Source organism: Tinamus guttatus, unplaced genomic scaffold (assembly GCF_059628265.1).
Source record: "Tinamus guttatus ecotype Peru unplaced genomic scaffold, ASM5962826v1 Tinamus_guttatus_pri_ptg000241l, whole genome shotgun sequence".
Classification (NCBI taxonomy): Eukaryota; Metazoa; Chordata; class Aves; order Tinamiformes; family Tinamidae; genus Tinamus; species Tinamus guttatus.
This window is the reverse complement of record NW_028288775.1, coordinates 542,858-570,057: the sequence shown is the minus strand read 5'-3', so window position 1 is coordinate 570,057 and position 27,200 is coordinate 542,858. Positions and strand designations below refer to the sequence as shown.

At 38.1% G+C, this 27,200-nt stretch overlaps 1 protein-coding gene across 2 annotated transcripts in view; it reads right to left on the bottom strand.

The window, feature by feature from the left end:
• Window positions 1-4,096: 4,096 nt before the first annotated feature.
• NVL (nuclear VCP like) overlaps window positions 4,097-27,200 on the bottom strand; it is a 34,381-nt gene continuing 11,277 nt past the window's right edge. For both annotated transcript variants that reach the window (XM_088525986.1, XM_088525987.1), the window contains 11 exons: window positions 25,538-25,808; window positions 23,352-23,570; window positions 22,630-22,734; window positions 21,699-21,761; window positions 20,278-20,397; window positions 19,558-19,657; window positions 12,909-13,015; window positions 9,429-9,505; window positions 7,825-7,913; window positions 5,418-5,488; window positions 4,097-4,410 (listed from right to left, as the gene is read on the bottom strand). In XM_088525986.1, the coding sequence (XP_088382112.1) occupies window positions 4,366-4,410; window positions 5,418-5,488; window positions 7,825-7,913; window positions 9,429-9,505; window positions 12,909-13,015; window positions 19,558-19,657; window positions 20,278-20,397; window positions 21,699-21,761; window positions 22,630-22,734; window positions 23,352-23,570; window positions 25,538-25,808 (1,267 nt within the window). In that variant the 3' untranslated portion in view covers window positions 4,097-4,365. The remainder of the gene's footprint in view (window positions 4,411-5,417; window positions 5,489-7,824; window positions 7,914-9,428; window positions 9,506-12,908; window positions 13,016-19,557; window positions 19,658-20,277; window positions 20,398-21,698; window positions 21,762-22,629; window positions 22,735-23,351; window positions 23,571-25,537; window positions 25,809-27,200) is intronic.

Genomic DNA, 27,200 nt, shown 5'->3' with positions numbered 1-27,200 from the left:
AGTCTGAAGGTTGTCAAGTGTTTGTGCTGTAAGGATCTTGACTTTTAGATACTGTGCTTCCTGCAAGCTTTGGAAGAAGCAGCTGGATGCCAGAGAAGGTGTTATGATGTCCTATCCTTGCTTGACTGCAATTCTGTCTTCAGTGCTTTGCTGGGGACTTCTGTGTTTGTTTGTTTAAAGCCTGGGCCCTCACCTCCAGCTAAGCAGTAGAACTGGTATCAATAAAGTCTCATTATGAAAGTGTGCTAGCCACTTCAAGTAACTTCATTATCATGCCAAGGATGTGGTAGCTAGCCAGCATATATTGAACAGGGGAGATGTACTGTCAATATACTTCATCCAGTATTTTAAAATTCACTTAAAGACTTAACATATTTTGGGGGGGGATTTGACTGGCCCTCCGATGTTAGAGGGCTTAAGAGTTTAACAATTTAGTATTATGGAAGATGCAGGTAGACCTTTTGAATGGTGTTGCCCAAAAGCTATCCTTTGGGACTTAGTTGCTTACAAAGTTGCAGATCAGTTTAAGTCTCTTCTATAAGTGAATGGAAGTAACACTGTTCAATACAGAAGGTTTATGCTTTTAATACTTAAGCTGAAATGTGGAGGCAGCTGAAATGTGGAGGAAGCTTTGACTAACTAGTAATGAACGAACTGAACCTAATACCCTTAAGGGCTCTGACTCAATTACCATGTTATTTTAAACTTGAGTCTGATGGAGTTGGCCAACTTTGTACATGCTTGTTTATTCCTTTCTGTTTAACTAATGTGTCTTATTAGTTGCTTAGTGGGACCCATCCTCTCATTTCTTTATGTGAAATCAGCCTGCAGTTTAACTGTCAAATCAGTGGGTCAACTCTGGGGTCCATCACTGAGTGTTTCTGCTGCAATTCCAATGCTCTCCTTCAGAGCTCTGAAAGTAATGCGCAGTTTTTAGTCTAAAGTGACTTTTATACCTGAAGCCAGGAGAGAACAGGCACTGCAGCTTGCAGTCTGATCATATTAGGCATGAGTTTCCCTGAAGCCAGGTGTGGATATGTTCCTCTTTCAAAACAAGTTCTGTCTCTGGCATCCCTGTCTTGCTTGGGAACCAGTCTGCTCCAGGAAAATGTCTGGTTATCATGACCTCCCTGCTTGTACAGCTCTGGGTCTTGGGTCCAGGCAAGTCTTGCTGCCTGGAACCACAGCTCTGTTGAAAAGTAGCCATTTCTATTGCCTAAATAACTACTGAAGAAAAACATAAAAATGCTGAGACATCAGTCTCTTCTAGCTAAAGTGCCTCTAGGTTAAAGAACACCTAGGGCTACTCCTGCTCAGCACTGCACCTCTGCTTTCTTGGTGTGCAGTCTCACATCAGGTGGAAGGGGTAAAGAGCTGAAGAGCTTTAGCATTCAACATGAACAGAAGAGGCATTTTAATCTCCATGTGAGGAAGAACTTCTTTCCTGTGAGGGTGACAGAGCCGTGGAACAGGCTGCCCAGAGAGGTTGTGGAGTCTCCTTCTCTGGAGATCTTCCACACACGCCTGGATGCCACCCTGTGCCACGTGCTCTAGGTGTCCCTGCTGGAGCAGGGGGGTTGTACCAGATGACCTCTAGAGGTCCCTTCCAACCTCAACCATTCTGTGATCCTGTGATCCAGGAGCTCAGTGTTGTGCTGCTTGCTAATCTGGTCACTGGCAACTCCTTGTATTAAAATGTCAGTGCTATGGTTGTAGTTTCATGCTGCCCTACTAATCCTGTTGGACAATGGGGAAAAAAGCTGCTTTCTGGTAAGGATCCTGCTTGGTAAGTGGTATGAGATAAACACAGTGCTCCTTCCTAATTTGAAAGGGTCTCAGAAGACTTGCAGCGAAGCGAATTTTGTTGTTTTAGCTTACATGTTGCAAAGTATAGCCTCTTCTGGATGTGCCAGGATTGTTTCTACATGCACCAGAGAAACAATGTGATGAACAGGTCTGTCTCTATAATGTAGATATGCATCGTCCACCACCCTGCTACTCTGCATATGCAACTACCACTCTTCTCTGTAAAACCCTCCATTTCATAATCATGTCTGCAGTAGTACACAAGTCTGCAGCAAGGACAAGCATGCTGAAAATGCTACATATTCAGCAAGGGATGAAGACAGTATTTTTGGGGGGAGGCATGTATGTTTTTCTGCTCTGCTGATAGCTCCCTGCACCTGCTTCTGCCCCTTATCTTAGTCTTAAGATGGCATCGAGCATGCTCTGAATTATTAGCGTGGTTGAGGTACATGGTAGCCTCAGGAATGGGGAGAAATCTTTCTTGATCTCATCCCACAGAAACTAGATGTCCAGAGGGAAAACCTTCTCTAGGGCAGGTCTGCTAGGAAAGAGGTAGTTCATCTGTGGAACACAGTTGTGGTCTACATAAGTGATGCTCACTTTGTGCAAGCACAAGTTATTTTGTATCTTACCTTTTACAAAGGTTTTTTGACTTGCTTTTTAATCATGACTAGTGTAGTCTAAGCACCATTTGCCCAAAGAAAAAGGAGCAGCAGAGCAACACTTAGGCAAACAGCTGAAGTTCTGTCATGTAGGAAGATACCCTAGTCCATCTTGACACATAATTCATAAAATACTCTAGGGTAGAAGGGACTGCTAGGGGTCATCTCAAGTCTCCCTCTCAAAGCGCTGGCAATTTTGAAGTTAGATCAGGTTGTTCTGAGTCACAACCAGTCAAACTTTGACTTCAGGGCAATTTGTTATATCAGTTATGCTTTATGTTGATAGTTTTGAGTAGGAGACTAATAATCTACTTCAGAGCCTTGAAGTAAGGGGAATGTTTGCTTTTTGTAAGCAAGCTTACAAAAACTATTTTACTGTTTTTACATTGAAATGTTGTCAGTCTAAAAGTATTTTAAAATGAGCACTAGCCAACTTTAAAACTATGTAACTTGCTGGCAAAAAAACAACAACAAAAAAACAAACCAAAAAAGCCCTCTTTCATTTTCTGATGCTTGTACAGATTTTGGAAAGAATAATGTTGATCAGAGATTGTAACAGATTTAAGCAACTCTTTAAGCTTTAGGCAACTCTAAGTAAAGAACTCTTTCTTTATAATGACAGCAGTAAAAACGCATGAAGGGTTCTGGGTTCAAAAGTTGCTTGCCCAATTATCTGTAGCAGTATCTCATTTTAATTGAGTTCCAGCATCAGCATACTGGAAAGCTGACCCTCTTTCCAAGATGGAATTCCACATACTACATAAATGCAGAAATGCAACTTTTATAAAAAGAAATGCATCTTACTCTATTATGAATTTACTGCAAGAACAAATAAATGAAGAACACTGAAAAATGCTATCACGCTAATTGCTGGCAGCATTTTTAAAAACATCAGGAACCAAGTAAATCTGAGAATCTGTTAAGTATTGTAATAAATGTAAAAAGAATGAGGTGAGGTGTGTGGATTTATTCAGTTTGGGTTGAAGTTTATTTTTTACAAATGATTTTTTTCTTCCTTGTTTGCGAGCTAATAGACTCACTATTAACAGCTTTTTTTTTTGGAGGAAAAAAAAAATCTCAGCATGAGACTCTCACTTGCCCTGCTTCTTAGAGAAGTATTCCTCCTTCTGCAGCATTTGTCAAACACTAAGAAATTCAAATCAGTAATTTCTGTTTTGTAGTTTCTAATTTTAAGAATTAAGAACCAGCTTGTTAACACCAAAAACTCTAAAATAACTGTAAATTTCTTAGTATGCCATTAAATCATATACTAACATTCCTCGGACTTCCAGGCTTTCCTCTCTTGGACTACCTTAAAACAGCTTGCTGTCTCCAGCTGGTTTCTTTTGATAAGATAAAAAGTAGTTTAAGGAACTCTGAGAACCTGCTCTGGCACAATCACCCTGTGTTGCCATATTTGGGAAAGGCAGGATTAAAGGGTGTGAGAACAGAGGGCAGCCCTCCCCCATCTCATTTCACAGCTCTGCTCTTGCAATAATTCTTAAGAGTCCTTGTTCCTGAGAGCAGCTGTTTTCATTTATGGCTAAGAACAAGTAACTGAGCAGAGTTACACATTGAAGGGGTTAGTCTCTCTCCGAAGGATTAAGGGCACCAAACAATCTAAGTAGTCTAACCCTAAGGATTTAATATCATTTATTTTTTAGTCAACATAGTGATAAGCAAAAAGGGAAAAGTGTGGGGTTTTGCCTTTTTGTTTTTGCTTGCTTGTTTTCCTACCTCTTATTCTGGATGTAATTAAATGAAGGATGGCTCAGAGCATTAGGTTACAACAGGCTTTTCTTTTCAGGAGCAGATTAAAAAGTTAAAGATCTGAAATCAGACACTGGTATTATGAAATTCATCAACGTAAGTCTCTCTGGGGAATTGTCCAAATGTATCATCTCTGCAGTGACTGGCGCAGTTCTTCATACATTACTTGATCCTTAACAGTGCCAAGATAAGAGAGAACAAAACTTCATCAGACAGTAAAAATAATATAGGGAAAGTTACAATACTAGAATTATTTAAGGAGAAAATGAAATAAATCAGATATGTGACTCACATGTGATACTTTTTTTTCCCCAGAAATATTTAGGAACAAAAGCTAATTAAAGGCAACCCCTTACCCCTTCCCCCCTTCATATAATTGAGGCTATCTGGTAACAGTCACCAGCAATACATAATTAACAAAGGCTGTTGTGGCAGAGCTCTTCTACTTGATACTGCCATGCAAGGCTGGAAACACAGTTTCACTAAAAACTACTGCCTTATTTTGGAGTGAAGATATTCCCCAAACTGCTTCTGCAAAAATAAACCTGCTTTACAAAGATCTACTATTATTTAAACTTTTTAAACAATCATCTAGCTTCTTTTACTGTAACTGCTTTTCAATCACTTTTTAAGTGCCTCAAAAGGTCAGTTTTGAGGAAGTGAGTAATCTGGGACACTAACTTCCGCTGACCAAACGGAATACAAAAGATGGCATCCGTCTATAGCTTTGAAGAGGTTACTTGGATTTCTCTCAAACATATCAGCCACTTAAGCCAAAAAGCCAACTGAAATGAGGTGTATAGGGGAGGCAAAAGAGAGCACACAGTTTAAACTGAGCGCTGAAACAGTAAGATGCAGCTTTCTGTGGTTTCTGATCTTCACAGGAGAAGCATGTTGCTCTGTCACATCAGACTTCTCTGCCACACAAGTAGCAACTCAAAGTGGGAGGAGAAATATTTAATTGAACGTTCTCCAAATGAATTTAATTGAAATACATGGTTCAAATACATAGCATATTTACACAGTCTTTGAGATGCAGCCTGACATTTCAGGTTAACTCTTAAAAGTTAACGTTCACACACATACACAAATACTCTAAGCACAACTATTCCCACCAGTCACTAGTATATAAAGAATATCCTTTCCAGAAGAGACCAGTCTTATGAAAACTTTTCTCACCTTCTTAGACACTGAGGATTTCACTTTCCTAAAAGCTTCTTCAAAGTGTTTACGGCAAATCTTGATTTCGCCTTAAATAAAAAACCACAATAAATTACTATTTGAAGTTGCAGGCAAGTGACAATTAAGTGATTTCTTTTGCACATATTTCAAATAAAATTCATAAAGCCTAACTGAATGCGCTACTGTCTTTTGGATGAGATCTAAGCAGCGTCATGAACACCTACTTTTAATGTAAGCTCTTGTCAATGATCTTAGGCATATTTTTAAGCTGTACCTTTTGCCAAAGTACTTTTAATTTTTGTTTGTATTAACGTTTTCACCTACAGATTAGGAATTTAATTTTCAAAGATACTGAGTTAACTAAAGTTTACCTCAAATCCCGTCAGAGTTCAAGTACCTCTTCCTAGTGGGAAATAAATTTCCCAAGTTCCAATGTGGTGTTTTACTTTCTGTACACGTTTTACCCCTAAATGTCCTTACAAAAATGTTTTTATATAGATAGCTAGAGAACCTTTTCTATCATTCCCCATTCCATTACAGGATTTTTAAATCCTAAATAACTCACTCCATATCAGGCCCTTGTTTGGCATTATGCGAGGCAAGTTTTCTCTCCACTTTTTCAATTGCCTACCTTTCAGTTTATCTGTATGCCTTTTCCCCCCATGCAGCCGTTCACAGTGATTATTTGTAACTGTAGTTCTGGAACAGTTCCCCCCTGCTTCTCAGAAGTCTGCTGATGTGTAAGTACCTCGCAGCAGATTTCTCTGTTCTCACATGCAAGTACCTTGTTTAGCTTAGACAGAAGAATCTCAAAAATATCACTGCTGAATTTCCCCTCTGCTCAGCCCTGGTGAGGCCACACCTGTGTCCTGTGTCCAGCGCTGGGCTCTGCACTATCTTCATCAGTGACCCAGAGAACAGAACTACCAGTGAAAGCCCCAAGTTTGCAAAAAACACTGGATGTCAAAGTTGGGCTAACGATGAGGAGCTCCAGAGGGCACTTAAAACTGAAAATCTGTCCAATCTTTGTTAGAAAGTTGGGTTGGTTCTCCCCTGACCGAGTGGAATATCTGTCATCTCCTGGGCCACTGTTCAAGTTGGAAGCAAAACTTATGGATTCTTTAAGAAATATCACAAAAAGGAAACCTCTCCTTTTTCACTATAAAAAAATTCTTCAGGTAACTCAAAGCAGAACTTTGCCATAACAACAACTAAACATTAAATTTACTCCAGAAGGAAAAAGTAGGTACAAGGGTGTTGTAATCGTTTCTACAGCGTGGTAGTGCACAGCCCTGATCTCAGGTAAGTGATGCAAAGGACCTGGCTGCTGTTGCACATGCACCACCCATCTACAATCACGTACACAACACGGGAGGGGAGTCAGCTGTGCGTGTCCTGTGGTGAAGCAAGAAATTTTCCTGTGTGTTTCTATACCACCTTTCAAGACACAATTGAAAAAGGTTTCAAAACAAATAGCTGCTACAAACATGCAGATCAACTTGCATACACTTTACACATCTGTTGGCAGCTGACAAATCCATTGGCCAGGCTGCAACCCTGAACTTGGAAGGCTGAATTCAAGAGATTAATATCTTTGTATTTATCCTGTTTGTTTTTATATTTGCTCAAAATGCATCAGATTTGATTCAGGAACTTCCATCTCAGATCAAAAGCTTTTAGTATCTTTCTTAACTGCAGCAAAATGGGTAGCCGAGTCCTACAACAAGGAAGGTTTTACAGTTTCTTTCTAGCCCTCCCCACCCAAAGGGTTGCAGTCGCTCACTTAATTAGAAATACAAACACTCTGCTGTTGCTAAATACAGATGGGACTGGATACCTACTGGATCAAAAAGAGTGTTTCAAAGCCATTAAAACTCATGTGGTTGTTAGGAATCAGAATCATACTAGAAGCCTAACACATTTTCCAATATTCCAGGACATCATCTGGTAAATCACAATTCCATCTTAGCTTGCATTTTGACTTAAGACTAAAATAACAAAAGAAATTGCTGGAAAATGAGCAGGATATCAAGACTGTATGCCTACACTGCTCATTTTCCAGCAATTTCTTTCGTCACTTTACTCTTAAGGAGTAGCTTGTTAGTCTGTTATAATTATGTGAAAATTAGGCATAAAGTATAAATTTTCAATTTATAATGCCATTTAATATTAGTTTTTTTCAAGGTTAAAAGGTTTGAGGTTCAATTCTTTTAGTAAAAAGTTTATGCTAAAACTCTGCCATAATAACTTCCCTTGTACTCTCACCTACATCTACTACGAAGATTCTTACCTGTTCCTGAAACAAACCTCTGACTTCAGATTTGTTTGGCTCAGAAATTATCAGCACTTTACATTCCATTTATCTTCTCACTGTACAAATAAGGCTATTCTAAGGCTTCCTTACCTTTCTTGCTTTTGCTGTTCTGCTGGGCCATTTCCTGTCTCAAGGCACAAATAGAAGCTTCACGCACTAAAGCGGAAAGGTCTGCCCCCCTACACAGAAAACCGAAAAAAGTTATTTTAGGATAAATTTCTCTCATCTTTGGCTGCTGCAAGAAGCCATAATGCAAAGGATAAATGACTAAAAGGTAAGGGGATTTGGGATTAAAAAAAAAAAAAGGATCTCAAAACCTCCCAACAAAGTATGATAAGACTAGTATCTGCAACTTTATTTTTTTCTTTTTTATATCAGTCGGTATTCGGTGCATTTAGGTGCAACTGCCGTAATCATTTGATTTTTTTATGTTTTTATCATGGCTTTCTGCATGGCCCATCCCACTCCATTTCTGCCCTCATCCCCAGTGCTTAGCTGCAGAGATAAGTGCAGGATCTCTGCAGCAACAACAGGCCACATTTTCCATTCCCTTCCTGGTCACACCCACTTTCTTCCCTCCCCAACAAAGCAAGAGTGCAAACTTAGTATGTACCCAAGGGAAAAAGAAAGAGGGTCAAAGATGATGAAGAAGGCTGTGCCATCACAAAGATTCATCTTAAGAACGTGGGAAAGAGGTCTGAGGTCTACCTGGTGCTGCAATTTTTATTACAGTTTTCCATGGACAGATTTTAGTCTCAGACTAAGACCAAATGCATAAGGAGCAAGGGATCCAGCATCCTTCAAAATGCCAAACCACCGAGTATTATTGTGCCCCTTGGTGGAAACACAATACACTTTGCTGGAGTCAATCCTATGAAGAATGAGAACGATTTTGCTTATCATCACAAGGAGCTGCCATGCCCACAGCTAAAATTAACATGGCCTTGAACGATTTTGCTTATCATCACAAGGAGCTGCCATGCCCACAGCTAAAATTAACATGGCCTTAAAATAACAGCATCCACAAAATGTAGTCAGACCAGTCTCAAAACATTTTGTTTCCAGCTGTTAAGTTTTTCACAAGCCTTCAAAATAGCGAAAGCCACTGTCCCCTCCCCAAAAGGGCTTCATACACAACTCTCCCTGCTTTATGTACACTGTACGCTACTGTGTACAAGACTTCCACAGAGTCATCTTTTCGAGGTTTGAAATCAGGTCTGGTGATAAGCCCCACTTATAAGACTGAACAGCAATACTGTAACAGGTAGCACATCATAAAGACTTTATTTCAGAAAATCATTAGCTATTAATAAATCATTTAATAGCTTATAGCTTTGCAAAGTTATGTAGAACACTGAGTTTGCAGACCCACAATTTAAAGAGCGTTCTGTTAACATCAGATTTTGCAAGCATTGTAAAAGAAGAGTAAACAAAGCCAAGATGAAAGAGTGGCCTCTACTGATCTGCATTTACAGCATGAAGTTGAATAATTTAGATGAAAAAGACCTTAATAACCACGTATTCCTATCAATTTCTTGTAAAGCACAAGTGAGAGTGAAGAAAATGGTGCAAGAGAAAATACTTAGAGCCCCTGAAATGAAGAGGTCCTTGTAGGAATAATGTAACACACATCACCATGCATCAGAGGGCTGCTAGAACTGCAGGTATTAAAGCCAAAACCAGAGGGTACTCACGTGTAACAATCACAGTGTTGACTAAAAGCAATATCTTCAAGATTTACATCAGCATCTAGTGGAGGGCGAGTGCCATCCTATTGGAATTGAGGTGATGAAAAGGAAAAATAAATTATTTCTTTTACACATACCATCCCCAAAGCGATTAAGTTCATTAGTCAGGAGCCATACAGAGGTTAGACAATTTTCCCAAACATCAATTAATATTACAGTAGTTTTCATCTCAAAGCAAGAAGGATGATGACCAGCCCTAAAAACATATGATGCAGTATTATAAGTAAAGCTAAATTTTAAAACTTTCCACGAACAGGATAGGTTTTCTCCAACAAAATGCGAGCCAGCCTGTCACAAGGCAGTAACACTGACACTGGACATAGTTTAAATAGCTAGTTACACCAACGGCATCCCTTAGCCAACTTCCTCTTACCCTCTGCTGAGATGAAGTGTTGAAATCAAATCACCCAGCTGTAAGCATTCAGATTTTGCCTTGCCTTACAACTTTAAGACTTGATTTACCTATATATGCCTTTTATACGTTATAGACAAGGATACACTTCTAAATAAGAATTATTCCATTTGTAATTTCATGAAGGTTTATAAATCGTGGACATTTCTGCAGACCTCTTGACACTAGTCTTAACGTATTATTATTGCTTCCTGCACAAAGATCCCAGAGGTGCTTTCTTTTATTATTATTTTTGCACACCCCATCCAAAACAAACAAACAAAACCAAACAAATGGCATTTTAAATTATATTTGAAACTAGCCAATAAAATTCTTTAAACTCTACAATACCTTCAATAGAAAGAAATAAAATGTATTTTTGGGAACTAGGAAGATAAAACCCTTAAGCGTTTATTTAGCTGACAGCAGAATAATCAAGGAGAGACTAGGCAAACTAAGGGCAATCTGGAATGAGCCTTGGGTAGAATACTGCTAGGAAGGGAAGCAAAAATGCAAAGAAACAGCCTGATTATGGACCATCTTGAAAAGAGAAAAGACAAACTAGGTTGGAAACAAAACAACCCCCAATTTCACATACAATACTTCAGAAATTGTTAAAATGATCACAGAATCACAGGCTGAGGTTGGAAGGGACCTCCAGAGATCATCTAGTCTAACCGCTCTGCTCCAGCAGGGACACCTACAGCACATGGCACAGGGTGGCATCCAGGTGGGTTTGGAAGATCTCCAGAGGAGACTCCACAGCCTCTCTGGGCAGCCTGTTCCAGGGCTCTGTCACTCCCACAGTGAAGTTCTTCCTCACATGGAGGTGGAACTTCCCATGTTTCAACTTAGACCCACTACCCCTTGTCCTGTCACTGGCCACCACCGAGAAGAGTTTGGCCCGATCCTTTTTACATTCTCCCCTCAGGTATTTATATGATAGAAGATTGCAAGCCAACGAGATACCTTCTCTGCCAGTAGCAATGTTTTATGTACTACTTTTCAAACAGAAATGTATGCTGAGCATTTTATGAGTGGGACGATCTAGCTGCTCTGGAGACACGGAGACAAGCTGAGCAGTACGTGCACCAGAGAAGCTGATACAGCTGGTAGGAACATCATGACGATAAACTAGACATGTGAAGGCCTGCTCCTCTTGTCTAATTAATATGGATTTTGGAAATGACTGACTTGTACAATTTTACTGAAAGTAAACTCTTTCACAACACATCCTCTTGGTGTTATTGCAATAGGAAGATAGACAGTAGCCTTCATGATTTCAAAAATGAGGGAAGGAAAACAATGGGCAGTAATCTTGCCCAAGATTTATGGCAGCTGAAGTGAGATTCTGCTTGATTCTTAAAGCGAGATTCTCTTTAGAGAAGACTAGAGTGACTAGCTCGTCACTGCTCATCAAGAGGAAGGCAGGATAAGCTGAGAGAATTCAACAGCCAGAAGTTCTTGCACTCCGTGTTGCATGTAAGTGACCCTGGCCACATCACTTATATGCGCTCACATGGCATTCACATGTGGCTGAGAGTGTGAGCAAAATCTATGAGAAAAGGAGCGTGGGTGGAACCAATTTTGTTTAAAATCACCTCCTGCTCCTCTAAATGGTTGCACAAAGCTTTGCCACATTAATTTTCTGTACCACTGACTACAATAAGAGCATCTGAAACGGTTGCAAATCTCTGGAGATTTTTTCAGCAAAAAATACAGAGCAAGGTACAAAGCTTCTATATTAAAAAAACAATCAAACAACACCCCCCCCCCCACACACACAAAGGAGATGGACACTGCTTAGATCACAGATAATCTTTGTGCTCTGTTTATGCAAGCTAGTGACTGACCATCACCACCCACTTCTTTCAGAAGCAGCTGACTTTTATTAAGTCAGAGCCTCATTTTCAAAGAATACTTCATAATCTACCTTCAAAAATAAATGTATCTACTAACTTTTCTACTGCTAATTGCCAATGGGCATCCTTACTACTTTTTTTTCTTCATGAAATAATGCCATATGTTTTAATGTTTTAAAGGCAAGTCAAATATCCTGAAGGTTTAACAAGTCTAACCTTTACACAACTATTAGGGCATGAGAGGACATGCTTTAAATATGTCCTCGCCTCCCAAATTCCCACATGACATTAACTAATGCCTAACATACAACTTTCTTCTTATGCAAGTATGAGGGACTTTCTGTAGAAAATACATAAAAATGATCCATTTTCCACAAAATTCATACTAAATTTCTACCTCTTCTCTATAGCCAAGACTTTGCCTCCTTTGCAGCTCATGAAAATCTGACAGAACACTGCTCTATCTATACTTTCTATTAGAAAAAGGATGAAATATCTGAGTGATCTACAGTGCTCTGCATATTCTTTTTCTTTATTAGCTTTACTAGCTTTTCCTTAGCAGCTTTATTTTTTTTCTCTTCTCTGTATATTCTTTGTCTAAGGCCTTGATTACTCCCGTACTGTACTTGCAAAAATACTGAAAAACAATTCTGTGCTCCAAGTTATGTGCAGAATATGCCATTAATTCAAAGAGGATCCCCAAAGAGAGTATTTTTAATTTTTACATTCACTTTGACCTATCACCTCTACCATGCACACAACTCCCACTGATCCAAAGGGAACTAAGCGTGACGATTACCATCGAGCAAATACAGCTGGAACCAGTGAATCATTCTGTCGAACATGTGGGAACTCCTCCTCTCCCCAAAATGTACAAAACACTTCTAGGCCCATTACTCACTGCATTAGGAATCTTTTAACTAAAACTGTTCAGATTGTGACTACAAAGGTAGCAATATACATATTCAACAAGTTTGCCTTAGTCAAGATTTATCAATCCAAGCAATCTTGCAGAAAACGTAACAGATGTGGCTGAAGATGTATTTTTTTATGATCTGTTTAATAATTGAAGGTGTTTCTTGTGACAGGATTCTGCAGTTCTTCTGTAAAATTTAGCCCATACTACATCATTCCACCAAGCTTCAAGATAAGGATTTACTTCCAAATACTCACTTTGGTGATGGTCTTTAAAATAGCAAATCTATCCTCAGGTGGCGGCAAACCCACATAGAGTGTTTTATCAAGTCTACCAGGACGCAGGATAGCTGGGTCAATTATATCTTGGGGAAGAAAAAGACAAAACAGTCTGAAAAATAGGAGACATTTTAGGGAAGGGTGTATGGGAGAAGGAATACAGGCATTCTTTGCACCTGTACAGACATTTCAAGAAGCACTGCAGCCGTGATGTGATGCTCAGAGCACTAAAGGAGCTATTTAAAACAGATTTACCCGTGCCAAGTAGGAGTCTCCAATACCCATGTCTGGTCAAACATGACCCACAAACACCACCTATGTACAAATGAAGCCAACTCTTTGGAAATACAGTATATTTTTCTATCATTCTCAGCACAGTTGAGTGAGGAATTCCACAGTTTGCTCTACCCTAAGGAGCTCTATCCATATTAATTGTTGCACTACTGATATTGACATAAACGATATTGATAAATTAAGAATCACAAGTATGCAGGGCCAATCATAGGGTCTTTATATAAATTTAATATTATTTGTCATTTGCACTCTTACATTTTAGTTTTCTAGATGACGATATTCGATACTCATGAAAACACAAAATAGAGCTATGAAGTACAGATGTGTTTCCCAGGAAACAGTGCAGATTCCAGATTATGTACATGGAGAAGCAAGAAACCAAAACTTATAAAAACTGTTCCTTTAAAATCATTCAAAACTTAAATGTAACAGAAATCTCTGGCAATCTTTTGGCCTCAGGCCTCAATATGCAACTAAATTGTTCTCCATGTTTCCACACCAACTGCTTGGATGATGTTTTCTAAGTTACTTGGCTTCTTGATGTCCCACTTCTCCAACTTCAGAAACACAGATAGAATCATTTACTTCACAAAGAGATTCTGAAAAATCAACGTCCTACATACTAACGCGAACAGTAAAGTCACTAAAACAATAATAGAAGACAAAAAATACATTTTTAGTACATCAAATTTTTCTAGACTGCAAGTTCTATAGATGTGTAATACAGCTATTTCAAGAACCTTCTCCAAAATTTAATGCTGAAAATTAACCTAAGTGTTAAGCAGGAAATGAAGAAGTACTTCAAATGAAGCTCTTGGTACCCTTGCAATTTTTACATCCTCTTGAAAAAAAATGTAGCTACTAAACAAACTACACACATTCATATATATATATCTGTGTGTGTGTGTGTGTGTATAAATAAATGAAGAACTAACATTACATGGATGGAAAAAAAATACAGCAAAGATGGAAGCACATCCGCCCCTTCTTTGGCGAGTAAAAAGTTTGTTTAACAGGGTTGCCATTGAGATTCTAGCTACCTGATCCTGCCACAAGCCAGTCTTCCTTCCCTTTAAACATGTATGCGGTTTTGTTCACGTTACACTCTCACCTCATACCTAAAAGTTTTACTGGCTTTTTCTCGTGCCAAAGCTATTGTTTTTCAAGACATAACAGTAATGATCAGTAATGACATCTCTGCAGGCAAAATTAGCTATCGTGAATGCAACAAAAAAGTGTATGAAAAAAGAAAAGAAACCCTGAAGTTGATGCGCTATTTAGTCCAGACCCAGTGAAAAAATAGAGTTAAACAGGAGACATGCAGACAGGGCCAGAGAAGACTGTCTTTCTTGTAGCTCTATGCATAGTGATACCTTATCTTGTGCTTTTGACATATATGCTCCTATTTCCGCCTCTCTGAGGTTTGCTCAATAGGTCACCTGCACTCAAGAAAAAAAATACTCCCAACAGGGACTGCATTACAATACCACGCGCTTATCATATTCCAGTCTAAAGTTTCAAAAGCTCTGTAAGAATTTTTGGAATGATACAGAAAACCTATTTCCATTCTACACGAAAAGAACTTACATTCTACCCGCCCCAGGATATTAGATTAGTGATCCAATCTAAAGACACATTCACCCATTTGCCCATGAGAGAATCCAGATTCAGAGAGTTGCTGCCTGTCAGTGAGGTGCAGTAACCTGACAAGTTGCAGCAGGGTGGTCAACAGGGAGAGGACTGTGCTGTAATTTAAACCACAGCTCTAACCTCATCTCTTAGGGGCACTTTCATTCAATTTGCTGCTTTAGGGCTGGGTCTCTGGGCCTGAAGCAGTTCTTAAATCATTGAGAAACTGAAGTAACACACCAAAGAAATTACTTTTACTTATTTGCCAATCCTTAGATGCACTCCATATGCTTCAAACAACTGAATAATGCTTCCTTTTTAGGGATTTCAAATCACTCTATCCTGCTGAATTACAATGTTCTCTCACTATTTATCATCTGGAGACTTGCGTCAACAGAGAAGAGTCAATTAATTTTAGCATTTTAATGAAATTGATATAGATTTCTTTCAAAGCCTACTATTATCTCCCAAGTTTAAAAGTGGAACAATTATCTCCCAAGTTTGAAAATGAGGCATGGAAACCTCATGACACATAGTACTTATTTTTCAAGCAGCTGCCTAAAGGAAATAAGGTATTTATATTAAGAGAAAAGGCTGGTAATGATGTTCTGTCTTAGCTTTCTGATATAGTCAGTGGTATTGACACCAACACTGGAAAATGACAATACTATTTTCCAAATAAATTTCTATAAGACAACATTAAATGAGCACATTCATTCCTTGCTCCTTAAATTCCTGGCTGTTCTTCATTTCAGACAAGCACTATCCTCTAGAGAGCCATATTACCAAATATCGCTTCAGTTTACCAAACTGGACCCTATACTACTGCAAGATTGTTTCAAACCCTTCACTGTACCTATTTTGCTAGTATTCCTATAACGTGACACTATGTTGTCCTATGATAAAATCCGTTAGTCCCACAGTCGCTTCCAGTTGGTTATTCACGTCTTACCTCAATTATCAGTCAACTACATTTAGGAAAATTCATTCCATCCCAGCAACAAAGGCTATTGTGTTGAGTCCCTCAAACTTCTCTATACTCACAACAGCTGTTTAAATCACCTTTGGGGCAAATGAAATCCAATTCCTCACATTCATGGTGTTCAGGAGCCTAGGCTCAGATGACCTAACAGGTTTCCTAAAAATCCAGGATGACTTCCTTGGTTAACGGCTCCAGCACAACCAAACTCTGCATTACTGAGGTTACTTGTGAAAGGCAGGTAGCATTCAAGGGTTGGTAAAAGCCAAAAAAAAAAAAAAAAAAGGAAAAGAAAAAAAGAAATTTTTGTGAATTAAGGACCATTATGAAAGAAATTGTTCTTTGCCCCATGTTAAGTGCATTTTTTCAAACACGTCTTTAAGAAAAAATACAAACTACCCCTTTTATCTCCCCAAACCCTTACTGAGCAAACACACTCCACAGAACAGATTTCTTCTGGTAGAAAACAAGATGGCCCTCACTTTACCTAGAAGTGTTTGGATACTACTGGCCAAGAGTAGCTAAATAACGACTTTCACAAACCAGAACAGATCTATCCACCAAAACTGAAACAAAACTTTAGATTCAATAATTCTGATTTGTCAAACATGTTGTGGTAACAGAGTTCAGTCCATGCAGTAACACTGGGATCTATCCAAACTAGACACTTAAAATGAGGACTTTTTGAGTTACTATTGCCAGAGAATAAATGAAAAACTATATATTTTTTTTTAAATTATGCTTTAAAAACATGTGGTTCATGCCAACAACTCTGGAGGACTAACAATACAGCTAAAGGAAACAGCACTTGCTGAAACTAGGATCACGCTCTAAGGCAGCATTAAAAGAAGACATTTCACAAGAATTAGTAAGACTAGAGAAAAGACAGTGAGTAAAAGCAAGCTTAAACTACCATTACAGTTTAAGCCTGGCTTAAACCACTACCAGCTGGTAGTGCTGCACTGATCTCTAGTCTGCTCAGGTTACACATAGGCTTGGTGGATCCCACAGTAACTGCCGATGCTTTGCAGCACTTCTCCAAAGAGTTTGTAAATGTGCAAGGCCTGGAGAAGTATGAAAAGAGGAAGACAGCAGCAGCACCCAGTACTGAACTCACACTGGTATATGAAAAAAAGATGTGGGAACGTAAGTGTTCAATGTTTCTTCAGGTATTTACTTTCAGATTTTAGGAAGGAAACAGACTGAAAAAAATAGAACCATGTTGACCCATAAAGTCTTAACAAGACATCATTTCTGCTTCTCCTTTTATTTTTGCTCCCTTTATTCTTAATGAGCTTGAGGGCTTTAAATGTTCAATTATCTTTAGACAACGGTTGTCATTGGCTCTACATTCAATGCAAAGAGGCTGAGTTGGGAATACTACATCCCTGTGAATTCAGCAGTAGTCAAGAATGATTTACAGAGGACTCAAAGTCATCAATTAAGTGCAAGAAACATTCAAATATTCTGCTTGCAAGGATAAAGACTTGTTTCAGAACCCCCAGAACAAGAATTACCACTTGCAAATTTTATCTGACAGACAAGCAAGTCCATGGTGCCTGTCCTCCTGGCAAAACAAGAATTACACAATTCCAAGTTGGTAAAAACTTTTACAAAAATAAATCTGCTATCAGTTTTAAGCTGTGGGGAAAATAAAACTTTAACTATTCTAATGTAAACCAACTAAAACTGGGAATTAGGGTAAACTGGACTGCTACAAATACTGGCAGTCACTCTGAAGTGGCCCTTATAAAACTATTAAACTACTTCAAAATCAGTCACGTCTTCAAGGTCTTCTCTCATAAAAAGGTTGGCATATCCCAGATAATGTAAGTCATGTAACACGAGTGCTGCAAGAAATCTGGGAAGCACCATACAGAAACAGCCAGCTGGATCCAGAGGGATTCAGCCCATTCCCAGGCTGCAATACTCACTGTTCCTGCACACCTAGACAAAGATGCTCAAGAGTCTCTTGAGAGGAGGCCTTAGCTCAAAACAGTGCCATGCATATGCTGGCCCTGCAAGTGTTCATCCCATTTATACCTGTGGTACTCCCAAGCCGGCACTGCAGAAAGTCAGGCTGGATGTTTCCTCATCTAAAGTCGTGCTGGAGATCTTAACCCAAGTCACCAGAGATAATTATGACTCTATTGTAATCAGGAATTAGATACACACCCCTAATGAAAACAAGCCCTTCAGAAATGCTGACAATTAAATAAAGCTGCTCAATACAGGTTATACACTAGTATAATCAATTCAGAAAGAGTTCTGTTTTCTAAGGCAACATCATGACATTACTACTAACAGTCTTCGTATACCCAACTGTAGCTGTATATACATGTTTTATAGTCATATACCTTGTTTCAATTTCTGCATCTAGAACCGAATAGATTGGCTGGAACAATTACACTTGTGCAATGAAAGCTTGCTGCATTAAAATCAAAGAATTTCTACAAGCACATACAGACTTAGCATCTACTACTCATATCTCACCATGCAGGAGGCTTAACAGTTTGTCATGGTGCAGCAGACAGGAAGATTTTCCTCATGAAGGTTTGAATTTTTCAAGACTTAAAAACAAAACAAAACAAAAAAAACCCTCATTGTTGCCTATTCTGTTATTTCAGCACAGATTTCCTTAGTCTGTATGTCTCAAACAATCTGTCAAGTATTTTAACTTCATCCTCCTGAAATTCACATCCAAAGTAGTTATGCTATTTTCCCTTGTTAAGTCACTTCTGACTGGGTTTCTACATCTTATCCTTATAGAATACATGAATTATGGAACCCAAACCACATTTCATCTTTTCCAGTAATTTACCAAACACTTCCTCTGGGCACAAAACTTCCTTCCAAAATTCAGGCACTCACAACAGTATGCTGAATGAAGAATATTCATAACTAAGGAAATGCTATTTCTTTATGCATGTTTCTTTCCACAGTCAAAACAAATTCCCTTGGCAGGAAACAGTGTCTAGGTACAGTGTAAATTCAGGACAAGTTAAGCTTCTTGTCATGTAATACACAAGACCTTTCCATGGTATGAGAAAAAGAGAGACAGAGAATTGGTTGTAAAATACATAAAAGTGGACTTCAGTGTTTAGTTCATTAACTCAAAAGATGCTGCAGGAACTGCAAAAGCCACTAAATACTGAGAAGACAGAAAGGGAGCACAGAAAGCACTGAGGATCGAAGCTTAACAGAATTTGAGGGAAGAGCAGAATAAACTCAGGAAGAGGGAACAAAATTGGAACCTGAGATTAAGCAGCAAAAAGATAAAAAACAAACTGGGAAAAAAATGACAAAGATGCCTCAAGGGAAAAAAAATAACATAAAACTGTTTCTGGACAGAAAACCAACATAAGCAGGAAAATGTATTTAATTTTGTTTTAGTTTAACTTTTGTTCGTTTATATTCTAAGGAGATAATTCAAAATCCAGTTTAGCCAGAGGTTTTTAAAAGCATTTTACATCAATGGGACCAGGTACTAATTAAGAGACATTTAAAGATGCTCCTTCACCTCATATTGTTATTTCCATGAATGTAGAACTGACTAATATGCTAACACAGTTGCTGAGAACAGGTCTGGGTTTGAAAAGACATCATAACTTTATTCCGTACTTAAAATTATGTAATTAAACAAGTAAGGACACATGATTCCATGAGAATAAAATTAATGCCATCAATTTCCTAGGACTAGCTTGGTTATGATTTTTGGGTCCTTACCTGGCCTGTTGGTGGCAGCCATAATGAAGACTTGCTGACGATTCTCCAGGCCATCCATCTCAGTGAGTAACTGGTTAACTACTCGGACACTGGCTCCTGACTTCGAAAGGAAAAATAGAAATTAAAAAAAAAAAAAAAGGGAAGAGCAAGCGTTTAAAACAGCAGCATTCTTTAAATACACTAAGCATATGTGTTAGCAAAATAAAACTCCTCAAAAGCAAAGTTAAAAGCACAGACAGTACCTGGGCTATTTTTTTCCCAAAACACAATCAACACAGAAAGGTTTTGAAATGGAACAGCCCTGACACGCAAAACCTCAGGGTTTTACTTCCACTTACGTTTCACCTCCCATTATGTTCCTGTCTCAAATACTTTCATAACTTTGTTCACATTGTCCAGAACAGTAAATATTCAAGCAAGTACTATTGTTATATACAAGAATCACAATATAGCTGTAAATTAATCATAATAATAAACTGCATTCCCTCACCTTTTACTACAACTTGACATAGTCAAAGTTGTGGACATTTCTAGATATCTACACAGATACTAGCAAAAGTATTAAACTTCATAAAATTTTACCAACACATTTTTGCTCAAATAGTAGTTTCCAAGGAAAGCTCATACACAGTACCCTTTTCAGTTACTTCTGTTGCAAGCACATGACCATAAAAAACAACAGTTGAGGCAATTTACTTATGAAGATATTTTCAAACTCACTTCACGGTCAGACCTCCGCGGGCACAAAGCATCAACTTCATCAAAAAATATGACACAAGGGGCTGAATTCCTGGCACGCTGGAATACCTGGCGTACAGCACGTTCACTTTCACCAACATACTAAAGCAGAAGACAAATCACAAGGAAATGATGTAAGATATGATGATTTTGCTTGAGAAAAAAAAAAAAAAAAAACAATTTGAGGTGCTTTCCAAGTGGGAAGGCAATGTGCTAAGCAATTTACTTAAGTCTGCTATATCTATTTTTACATCAAACTAGATTTACGTGTGAACTAGTTGGCACTAGCTCATTTGGATAGCACTCAGTCATGCCCACAACTTAAGAGAACTCCTCCTGTCTGGGGAATAAGTAACTTGTTATCATTCTTATTAAGGGAGTTAACAAATACATTCTTCATTAAGGACCTGTTGAACTTTAACTGTTCATAAAAAATGCAGTGAACAATTTGAACACAATGAAAATGTTAAGTTTATAGAATAATTGCCTGAATACTTTGGGGAGGGAGAAGAGGTTGCCAAGCTGTGAACAGGAACACTTGATTTTTTGCCAAATAAACATGCAAACATACAATCACAGCCAAATATTTAACTTGTTCTCCTCAAGGAAGTAGGAGTTCTGATTAACTTAAAGAGGTACAGGTCTCTACCCGATATCAACCCTTGAAGTATACATTAGAAAATAAAACAAAGCAAAAGCCTAGGAAAAATAAAAAATGCTCAAATTCAGCGTTTTAGTTTCCATATTACTGTTAAACAGGTAAATCTCAGAAACTTGCAAGCTAGGATGTGGGTTGTAGCCACCTTGTTCAGTTCAAGGTGTTCTCTTAATTGCAAAAGGGACTAACACTTTCTTGCCACATTTCTAAGTCTTGTGTTTCAAAATTTGAGACTATAGCACTTTTATCAGGTTAACATTAAAATCCTTAAATATCATATTCATAAACTAAAATGGCCCTGCTTTCCAAGGTTTCAAATGTCCATTAAGAAGTTAAAGTGTTTGGAACACATTTCCAAGTTTGAATGTTGAATATTAAGTGTAAGGTGCTGATTTGCAGTTACTGATCACCAACAGTTTTCACTGCTCATTTGAATTTTTTGTTCTTTTTCCCAATTCACGCAGCGATGCAGGTACCTGGTCACTTAGAAATCTTACTTCAAACAAGCAGGCTCCATCTGTCTAATAGCTCACGGGACACGTAATCTAAACCAAAATAAACATAAGACAGCCAGGTAGCTTTTCATATAACGTGTGAACTGCTTCACTGCTAAACATTTTAAGCAGCAGTTACATGAGGCAACTTCTGCTGTATCAGTATCAGTTGTGTAATTATCAGGAATGTTGTTTGTTTCAGGCTTCAGGCAAAAATTCCATAAATAAGAAAAACACAAAAATCAGCATACCATATTTAGTAGTTCAGGACCCTTCACAGATATGAAGTTCAGTCCAGACTCATTCGCCACAGCCTATCAGAAAGAAAAAGATATATAGAGCACACACCCATTTTAGCATTAAACACTCTGGAGTCTCAAAGGAACCTCCTTTTCCTGTGTTTTGATGAAATTTCAGAGGCTGGTATTATGGTGCAGAATGTGTATTTTTTGGTTCTGTTCATAGAGCTACAAAAAACTCAGAAAGAGCATAGCTGTCAACTGTTTATAAAATATAGTAAAAGTATAACTACAGCTAATCAGGGGGAGTGGAGTGGCAGATTTAGCAAGGTATTCTATCTGCTTAATGAAGCTGTGGCCCAGATGTATCATGAAATTGTTATCAAGTATGATTAATGGTTTATGATTGATAGGAGATAAACTCAACCGCATAAACAAAGATGCAAGGCAATCTGTAAACCTCAGTGAGTATACATATTGACAATGGAAGCCTATGAGAAAGCAAGCCAAATTATTTGCAGTAAATATAATTAATATGAACAGTGAAGTGCAGACCACTTCCAGCTACATCTTTTAGTTACACAACAATTGCAGAGAAGTGGATACTTAATAAAGAAGCCAGTAATCCCAGGTTTGCTACTCCTTTCTTATTATTCTTATTTCTTTATTATTACAAAGCCTACAGGCTTTGTAATGTTTTTCTCATTCGAACAAAGAAGTGACTATATGACCAAAAAAAAAAGAAAAAAAAACACTTCAGCAAAAAGGCTTGATTTTAAATTTCTGATGATAAATGCAAAAGCTCAACTTGTGGTTCTGTCAATATCTAGATCCAGTCACTCCTACAACGGTTCTGTCAATATCTAGATCCAGTCACTCCTACAAAAATGTTCACTTTGCAAGATTCTCCAGTACTTCTGAGTATATTCAGAGAAAATATTACCTTAGCTAACAGAGTTTTACCGCACCCAGGAGGCCCTGCAAGGAGAACACCAGCTGGAGTAGTCAGGCCCAGAGCTTTAAACTGCTCTGGATTCCGCACAGGTGCCTATAAAAGGAAGTGTCACAGTTACATGACAGAAAGCCAAGAGGAAACTTTTGGCTTCTGTTACTGCTGGACAAAAACTCATTCAGAAGCAAGTTCTTTTTTTTTTTTTTTTTTCCTAAATCTCAAAAGGTTAGAGCAGTAAACACAATGAATCAACATCATATTATTTTTCAATAATAAATACTTCAAATTGGAAGAAGCATCATCATTCAGAATCAAAGCCTTTATTATTTATCTAAGTTGGCATCTTAAGGTGTCAGCGTCAAGGTGTCAACCTGACTATCTTCTGGCTAAGCAGTCTCCAATTCTTCATACAACAGCAGCACACCTAATGTTACTGGCACAAAACTTCTAGATCACTTAAGATTCAGCAATAACGGACATACTGAAAACAGAAGCCATGGATGCAGTAAGGGAAATTTTAAATACATGCAGCAGACTTAAAACAAATGAAGATGTTGCAAAATTTCTAACTCACAGCATGCTAAAACTCACAGGCAGAATATTATAAACAAACAAGAAAATAAATATATTTAAAAACAATGGCAACTTCCAAATAATTTTATTTCCTTGTTTGGAAAAGGTGCAAAAACTTTGAAAGCAACATTAAGGCATACCAGTATTGCCATGGTCAGCTCCTCTCGAACATCCTCCAAAGCTCCAATATCTGCCCACGTCACGTCAGGAATTGTGACGAAGCCTTCTCTCTTGGCAGAGGGTTGCACTGACGACAGTGCAACAATAAAATCGTTCATCTCAATGTACAGCTTTTGCAGCTGCTCCTCAGGCAAGGGATCTTCCTGCTTCAGCAAATCCAAAAGTCTTTGCAATTCATCCTTAGGGTACAAGGAAGAGGAGAGAAAGGCTACACAACAGTACCTTTTTTCTAAGCAACGCTTTCTCTAACTGTAACATTAATTAACATAAAAACAGTGTATAATACATAGCAAAACAGGTAATAAAATACTTAACACTGGTGAAATTACTTGACTGACAGACTACAGTCTTGATTTAAACACTACACAAACAGAGCTACTGAAAGTATTTTAATCTTCAAATTCTTTCTACTACTTCTCCCACAGTGCTTAAGAGAAATCCTTTGCATGTCGAAATTGCTAACACATCTCTACTAAAATATGCATCAACCAGGTTGGTTAAGCACAATCTCCCCTTTGCAAATCCACACTGACTGCTCCTGATTTAACTCTCTGTCTCGCAGGGAGGCCCTTTGCTTTCTTCCAGTCCTCAGGCACTCTCCCAAAACCCCTCCAGAGATAATCAAGCGTGGTCTTGGAAAGATATCAGTCAGCTCCCTCAACCCTTGAGGGTGCATCCCATCAGGTCCTTTGGACCTGTGTTATGTCCAACTTGTTTAAGGGCTTCCTAATGTGAACTAGAATTCCTGTCCTACCAGGTACATGATGGAATTAAAACCATACTGTCACAACATAAGCACACCCCACGTCTAATATGGAAAGGCAGGGTTAAAGTGAGGTGACACTGAATCACAAGGAAAACTGTACCAGGATTTTTATTACAAGACAGAGCAGGAAAAAAGGGTGAAAAGTCCTGTTAGTAGGGAATGGGAAAAATATCACTTCATACTTTTTGCAACTAAGCTAGCATTACAGCCAGCTGCAAAGAAACGAAGTGTTTATAGTGCCTGATATTTCCTCTTAATCCCTCCCTCTTCTACATAGAACTATTAAGAGAAAAACGTGAAATAACCAACACTACTGGGTTTGTTTACTTCAACTGTGTGGATTATTTTTAAAGGCTTTGTATGTTTATTTTTCCATGATAAACATAATATTACTGTTTTAATGACAAAACCCTGTGTTAAACTATGTTGACCTCCTGCTAGCTATCAAAACATGGCTCTGTTATGATTAGATTTCCTTATCCTCAACAACCGCTTTGATCACGCTGATGTTGGTAAAAGGCTGTAACTACCTGCCCCCCGCCACCCCCACCACTTCTTGGCTACATCAGGCCTCAGGAATCACTAAAAGGCATGTAGTACAATTATACTACACTAACAAAAAGGGGTTTATGCAGCTTTTTCAATGTTTATGCTACTTAAATCAAGTTTTCTTTGACAGTCCTTCTAAAAACAGAATATGAGTACACTGGATTTTAAAACAGCCTGAAATATCAGCTTTTAAAGCTAGATGTTTTACTTCTCCAGGCAAATCTTCAAGAAGCCCATACATAGTGCTGGCACAGAACAAGTAATATGCACAAACATACCCAAAATTTTGAGGAGTAGGGACAATAGGCTACATAAAGATGTTCTGATCCACTAACCATAGCATGTCAAATGGGCTGCAGAATAATCCCAGCACCAAAAACACTATTTCTTGCAATAAAGTTCCAGGTGTACCGCACATTAACAGATACTTTCTGCAGCTCAGATGACATTGCTAATCTAACTTTTCTTCTGGATAGTATTTAAAACGCCTCTTCCTCACACTTTTTTACAGCTACCAGGTATTGTTTGTGATTTACCCCAAGTAACTAATATATTTTTAAAGAGAGTTGTTGCTACTGTTTTAGCACCTGGTCTGCTCCTCCCTGCATAAACGTCTAGTATGGTTTTAAGAAGGCCCAGTTTTGTGGAGCCTCCTGTTCAGACTCGTCATGTGGGCCAGTAAGAGTGGGCCATCTGTCTTAAAAACTTTTATTTCTAAATCTAAATTTAGCATCAAATGTAGCTGGATTGAAGATTTATAAGCAAAGACCTTCAAAAGCCTAAATTGGTTGTTAAGAAATTTAATGACATATATTTGAAAGTACAAAATACCTCGGAAGGAAGCTCTAGTTGTTTGGTATCCTCTTCCACCAGGACTGCTGTTCCAATTTCCATGCTTTCTTCAGCTGTGTTTCCGCCAGCCTGTATGCATTTCCGTTTGTGCTCCTCAGATTTTATCAGGATCCTGTTCACTGTGCACATAGCTGCCTCACGACAAAGCGCCATCAGATCGGCCCCTACATAACCTGGAGTCATATGGGCTAAATGACGAAATTCAAAGGACTCGGGGAGCTTAAGTTTTCGACACAGAGTCTTTAGAATTCTGAGAAAGCAGAGAGAAGAAGAACAGCAAAAATGAACAAATAAACAAGGGTGAAGCTGCGGTCTTTTTAAACCAATGCTGTTTGTTTTCATACAAAAATTAAGATAGAAGGTCTCCCTCAGCCCACATGAAGGGAAGTAGTGCGATGGGAAAAACCTGCACTCAACTAGAATGTGATACCAAAACCCACAAAAGTATTTTATGTATTTCCTTTTGATGCTTAAATGAAAGCCAACAGTACCAGTTAAGCAATCTCATTCAGTGGGTAAAAGATAAAAATAGTTTTGCTGAATCCAAATATTACAGATTCTTTAAGCCTTAGTTCATGATTCTGAACGGAGAGCTTTGTTTCAGGGAGTCTGGCATAGAGGCTCAAACAGGCTGTTCAGGTAGATGTTTGCCCGCCCTGTCTTCCCACACAATCCAGCTTTCCAGCTTCACCTCATTTCTATTTACCTATTGAAGAACATCCATAACAACCCATTGCCTTGAGGAACAAATAAATGAAATCAGACTGTGAAAGGATCTCTGTCTTTTAATCTCCAGTATGTTTCCATCATTAATATAAAACAGCTCTGTAAAATCAAAAATAAAGTCCTATACTTCCTTACAATCATTTTCATTGGAATTTGGTTTGTTTTTCATTCCATACATAGGCTGAAGCTTTAAAAAACTCCTTCTAGGTCCGCTAACAATTCCCAGACAGGGACAACTGAAAATTACATCACTGGTCAGAAAAAGACAAAACCCAGTGTCAACATCCTAATACTAGTGCTGAAGAAGTTTCAGCACAGGTTTCAAATTGTTCCAAACAGCAAAACATCACTTCATTAGGAAAATATTTTAATTTAAAAAGCAACACAAGCCATAGAAATAAAGATCACTAGCACATTTTTTGTTTCAAAGAAAAAAAAAATAGTTAAAGTTATTTTCAGATCAATAACTAACTGCAGAAATGTTTTCATTGGAAGTATTTATTTAAAAAAATCAAGATACTAATATGATAGTATATTTTATATGCTTCTCTACTACCAGGATCCATCACCTGCCATCTGAATTTTTATTAGAGATAGCAGCTTTGTTTCCAAGGATTTTGAAACCTGCCTGACAACAGCTGCAGCTAATCAGAAGACTCGGGTGTAAAATAGAATTCTGAGTGGTTAATTCTAAATTTGTGTTCTATATACATTATTTTCTTAAACAAGCTGGCTTTGTACATGCATAAGAAAACCCTCTGAATAAAACAAGATTTCTACAAACACTTTTGCTCCTTTCCCCTCATCAAAAAATTCTAACTAGCAACACTAACAAGTAACTAGTTCAAAATATCCCTTCCACAAGACAGATTTATTGATTGTCTTAAACTTAGTAAATCAATTAAATTTAATACAT